The following is a 5,403-nucleotide window of genomic DNA, read 5'->3' as shown; positions in this document are numbered from 1 at the left end:
CCAAATATGTGATTATTTTTTCTTCCTTTCACATTTCTCTTTTTCTTCTTTAATTTCTTCTTCTTTATTTTTTATTCATTTTCTTCTTTCTTTTTGTATTTTATCTTCCTATCTTTTTTCTTTTTTTCTCCTTAGTTTATGTTTCTTCTTTTTTCTTTTTTCTTCTTTCTTTTTAGTGTTTTATACATACATTTAATTGCATTCATAATATAAATAAAAAAATATCTAATTTAATTAATTATTTAAAATAATTAAATCAATTGAATATTTTTTATTAAATTATTTTATACAGTACTCATTTTAAGGTTGAAACACCTAACTAAAAATATTCAACTTTTTATATCATTATAAATACAATTCACAATGTTAAATTTTTATTAAGACTATATTGATTAGTAACAAATTTAATGTAAAATAATAATAATAATAATAATTATTATTATTATTATTATTATTATTATTATTGTTATTATTATTACATAATATTATGTGATTCATAATTTATATAATAAATTATTAATTAATATCAATTTTTAGTATTATAACAATAATAATTAAATATAATTATATTTAAGTATATTTGAATGATATTAAAAATGAATTAATTATTAATTTATAACATCAAAATAATAATATAAATATTGATTAATAATAATAGTATAAAGAATTAAGAGAACGAGAGAAGATATTATAATATCACTTTTGGTACTAATTTTATTTATGCCCAAAATACCTTCTATGATATAAATGGGAAAATATATTTGTTTAAAGGATATTTTGGAAAGAAAATTGCATCAAGTACCAAAAATGTGATTTATAAGTACCAAAAACGATATAAAATAAAGATCAGGTACTACGTGCGAAAGTGAAAGATCAGGTACCTACGTAGTTCCCTCTAAAAAAAAATCGTGCCAATTACAATTTGACAAAATATATTTAATTTCCTTATTTTTTGTGATTATTTCCTGAAATCTAAATATTGGAGTTACTTTACACCCTTGTCATATGTCTCCCTCTTTCCGTTGGGTGTTATCTTTCGCCCCGCCTCTTCTGGTCTCGGCGACTCCGCACTTTGCAAGAGCTGGAGCAGCCAAAGCCGCCTCCACCCCCTACGGTAAACAGCTGGTAAAATCTCACTTTTAGATTCTTGTGAGTTTGGGCATAAATTTTGTCTTTTAGTCGTAAAGATTGGATTTTTAATGGAAGATTGGAAATTTCTAGTAAGATAATCATGGAGTCACGGATTCAATCGCAGCAACTAACGAGCGATTTCATTGGTCTGTGACGCAATCCCTGGGGTAACGTTATGAAAACAACATTTTTTATTTCTATGGACTTGCCTTTTTAGAGCTGATCTACAGTGATACCAAACATTTACACAAGAGAGAGAGAGAGTGGCAGAGAACATGGAGTCTGGGAAACTAAGGCTTCTTGCTCTGCTGCCTATTCTTGCATCTCTCATTCTTCTCTGTTCCGATCGTCTTCCCCAGGTTTGGTTCCTTGTTCCTTCACACTCTGTGCAGATTCTTGAATGTTTTTGGGCGTTTGCTATATAAACAGAATCTCTGAGCTCATAATGTTTTCTTGTTATTATATGATTTCTCCACATGGTTTTTCTTTTCCAAAACTGACATCTCATGATTTTTGTTGATGTTGATGTTGAAATTTCATCATGCAAATCTGAGTTGAATGTGCAATTGCATACAACAGTGGTTTATTGGAGTTGTATTTTGCTTGGATTTTTTTATACATATTGTTGTGAAATGTCACTGTTCTCTGATTTGGAGTATCTACATAATAGTATTAGTGGAAGCCTTTCTTAGATATAATTAAATGTTTGATATGCTTATGCACTCATACAACTATATGGATGAACAGTAGCAAAAAGCATTTTCGTTGGTTATATCTTCTAGTCTTCATTAGATGAGGATAATTATTTCTTCTTCACTTCTGATAAAACTGGATAACAGCAAATGAAGCACTGCATTATCAGCATTGACCTTTGGTGTTAAATTTTTTCATTATATAATTATGTTTATGCATATTCCGCTGTAGTTTGTTCGACAATCCAAGAGAATCAACTGCAGCCATGTACAGCAAAGGCATTACTGGATAGCTAGCAAGTGTATTGTAACGCCAGATGCAATGGTTTCTGGTGCAGGTGCGAGCTAGTGATGATCATATATTGGGAAATCACATTCAAGTTTTACGGCCTTCTTCTATTTCGGATAATATTTCTATAACTTATTTGGGCCGTGTACTCGTTTCTTAAATTGTGGATCATTAACAGTTGAAGTGAAAGACGAGAAGATTGTAGCCGTTATTGAGGGAGATGATTGGCGTGGGAATGCCTGGACTCACCAAATAATTGATTATGGGGAGGCTGTTGTTATGCCCGGACTGATCGATGTGTAAGATTATGAAACACTATTTCCATTCCCCTTTGTGTTTCTTTCCTTCAACCAGAAAACTCACAGCATTATTATGCTTCATCATTAGAGATTTTGCAAGTTAGATGTTTCCCTTCCAAATCTATGCAGAAACAAAATTTTCCCCACTTTTTCCATTGATTTGATTTCTAAAGATTTTTTTGCTTTGGCAGGCATGCACATCTTGACGACCCTGGAAGAACCGAATGGGAAGGATTTCCTTCAGGGACAATGGCAGCTGCTGCTGGTATGCAGATTTACTTGTTCAGTTTACTCTCTAAATTTCTTCAAGACAAAAGTTTATATTTTTTTGATGGAACTACGAAGTTTATGCATTAAACTTTATATTGTATTTGGTTTGCTCAGGTGGTATCACAACATTAATTGACATGCCTTTGAATAGCGATCCATCTACAGTTTCAGAAGAGACACTCAAACTTAAGGTACAGTGAGAGATAAACTATAGAGTCTCCTTATTTACATGAATCTTTGTTATCTTACTCTTTCTCATTTACGTCCTTTTGGTGCTCGTACATTCAGGTCCAGGCAGCTCAGGGGAGGATCTTCGTTGATGTTGGTAGGTTTTGTACTACCGGTCTTGACTCTTTGGTACCTTAAGATTTAGTACATGTGTAGCTGACTTGTTCGTCTGGAAAGGTTTTTGGGGAGGTCTGGTTCCGGAAAATGCATTCAATTCAACTGCTTTGGAGCGTCTTCTTGAAGCTGGAGCACTTGGCCTTAAGGTTTGCATATTTATTATTCTTGAATGGAAACATTAACTAAAGATATATTTTTATACATCATCTGAATTTGATGCATTCGTTGTAGTCTTTCATGTGCCCCTCAGGAATCGATGACTTTCCCATGACAAATTCCAGCCATATAAGGGTATCCATCTTGTATATGCAACCATAAATTAATGTTTGTCTGTGTTTGAGGTTGTTTGAATACTTAGGGCTTCGTGTAGGAAGGGCTGTCTGTACTGGCAAAATATAGAAGACCACTCCTTGTGCATGCTGAGATTCCTCAAGAGCTGGATATGGCAGATGATGGTGCTGCAAATCCTAGATCGTATTCCACGTATCTCAAGACTCGGCCTGCTTCATGGTATGAGCTATTCATGGAAGACTTGTACAAGTTTCTGAGACTTTTCATTATGGAATAACAAATAAAAGGAGAGGTGTTATGAAGTTAATAACTAGGCATGTCAACCACGGCAACGTTCTTGTATTTGTGCAGGGAAGAAGCTGCAATAAGAGAGCTGTTAAAAGTAAGTAAAAACACTAGAGGTGGAGGTGTTGCTGAGGGTGCTCATCTCCACATTGTTCATTTGGCTGATGCCGGATCCTCTTTAGACCTTATAAAGGTATGCATGTTTATTATTTCGATCTAAAATGAATCATGTCCCATAATGAGGTTGGTGTTTATATCAGGAAGCTAAGAGTAGCGGTGATAGCATAAGCGTAGAGACGTGCCCCCACTACTTGGCCTTCTCAGCTGAAGAAATCGCAGATGGAGATACACGCTTCAAGTGCGCTCCACCAATCCGGGATGCTCTTAATAGAGACAAGCTCTGGGAAGCTTTGCTGGTACTAGCTATATAAATATATACATAAGTGGTTCCTTGGTTGTGGTATTGAGTAGTTGGTTTGATGTAGGATGGGGAGATCGATATGTTGAGTTCGGATCACTCGCCCTCTGCTCCGGAGCTGAAGCTGTTCGAGGAGGGTGATTTCCTGAGAGCGTGGGGCGGTGTATCTTCACTGCAGTTTGTTCTACCGGTGACATGGTCGTATGGACGCAAACACGGGATCAGTCTCCGTCAGTTGGTTACGTGGTGGAGTGAGAAGCCGGCGAAACTAGCTTCCCAGCATCTCAAGGTCAATACACACTCTTGCTTAGTCTTGTGTATATAATACTCCCTCCGTCCATAAAAAATAGTCTCATTTTGCTATTTTGGGATGCCAAAAATAAAAAAATAGTCTCATTTCTAAAATTAGAAAGTTTCTCTTTCATACTTTACCCATTTTTTCTCCTTTTTCTCATACCTTTACCTACTTTTTCCCTATATCTCTATTATTTTACCTACTTTTTATCCCCCATCTCTTACTTTATCGTGGTCTCATTAAAACTCGTGTCGTCTACAAATGAGACTATTTTTTGTGGACGGAAGGAGTATAAATACATATGGACATATGGTAGATTTAAATTGGATTGGATTGGATTGGATTGGGTGGCAGGGGGCGATCGCAGCCGGAAATTATGCAGATATCGTGGCGTGGGACCCTGATGTGGAATTTGAACTGGACGATGATCACCCCGTATACCTTAAGCATCGGGTTAGTAACCAAAACCAAAACCAAAACCTTCATCTCTCTCTGTTTTAATACTTGTCTCAACTATGGGTGGTGGTGTGCAGAACATTTCAGCATACATGGGATCCAAACTGGCGGGAAAAGTTCTAGCCACTTTTGCGAGAGGCAATCTCGTTTACCAAAGTGGGAAGCATGCTCCGGCAGCCTGCGGCGTCCCCATCTTGGCTAAATGATCACACACCATACCATTTGTCAGTTGCCGCCACATTTCTGCAACTGTCCATAATGAATTGTAGCCCACACACACTCCCACATCTTCATTACTTTGTATACCTTTCTCCTCTTTGAATTGAGGATAAATCTACTATGGAGTATGGACAACCATTAATTGGTTCAATAGAAAACAAACCAGCTTATTGATAAATTTTCGGTTCAATAGAAACTAAATTTTATTTTCTACCCTCAATTAAAACTGTTGCCTCTTATTATTTTCTCCACCCAAAATGGCGCCTTTTTTCAGTTTTTTCCCTCTCCCATTTTTCTCCATCTAAATCTTTAATTAAGCTTACATTTTATTCTGTTCCTATAAGCATTAGTTTTTTATCTGACATATTTTTGTGTATGTATGATGTGTTTGTTTTTAAATCTATATGTTTTGT

General features: G+C 35.5%; 1 protein-coding gene across 2 annotated transcripts; it reads left to right on the top strand.

The window, feature by feature from the left end:
- Nucleotides 1-988: 988 nt before the first annotated feature.
- Nucleotides 989-5,203, top strand: LOC125216963 (allantoinase). Of its 2 annotated transcripts, none has more exons than XM_048118754.1 (15): nucleotides 989-1,125; nucleotides 1,222-1,490; nucleotides 2,056-2,161; nucleotides 2,291-2,411; nucleotides 2,603-2,676; nucleotides 2,796-2,872; nucleotides 2,970-3,006; nucleotides 3,087-3,172; nucleotides 3,258-3,317; nucleotides 3,397-3,536; nucleotides 3,669-3,795; nucleotides 3,863-4,018; nucleotides 4,088-4,309; nucleotides 4,670-4,768; nucleotides 4,849-5,203. In XM_048118754.1, the coding sequence occupies exons 2-15, from the start codon at nucleotides 1,407-1,409 to the stop codon at nucleotides 4,975-4,977; spliced, it is 1,518 nt and encodes a 505-aa protein (XP_047974711.1). In that variant the 5' UTR covers nucleotides 989-1,125; nucleotides 1,222-1,406; the 3' UTR covers nucleotides 4,978-5,203. The 2 variants fall into 2 exon arrangements, with proteins under 2 accessions (XP_047974711.1, XP_047974710.1); XM_048118753.1 differs by having other exon boundaries at nucleotides 1,025-1,114.
- The last annotated feature ends 200 nt before the right edge of the window (nucleotides 5,204-5,403 follow it).

This window comes from Salvia hispanica, chromosome 3 (assembly GCF_023119035.1).
Source record: "Salvia hispanica cultivar TCC Black 2014 chromosome 3, UniMelb_Shisp_WGS_1.0, whole genome shotgun sequence".
Taxonomy (NCBI): domain Eukaryota; kingdom Viridiplantae; phylum Streptophyta; class Magnoliopsida; order Lamiales; family Lamiaceae; genus Salvia; species Salvia hispanica.
This window is presented reverse-complemented; position numbering and strand designations above follow the sequence as displayed.

Coding starts and splice junctions, on each gene's coding strand:
- LOC125216963 (XM_048118754.1), top strand. CDS start 1,407: ATGGAGTCTGGGAAACTAAGGCTTCTTGCTCTGCTGCCTATTCTTGCA. Junction 2,677..2,795: donor GACAATGGCAGCTGCTGCTG/GTATGCAGATTT, acceptor TGGTTTGCTCAG/GTGGTATCACAACATTAATT. Junction 3,796..3,862: donor CCTCTTTAGACCTTATAAAG/GTATGCATGTTT, acceptor TGTTTATATCAG/GAAGCTAAGAGTAGCGGTGA.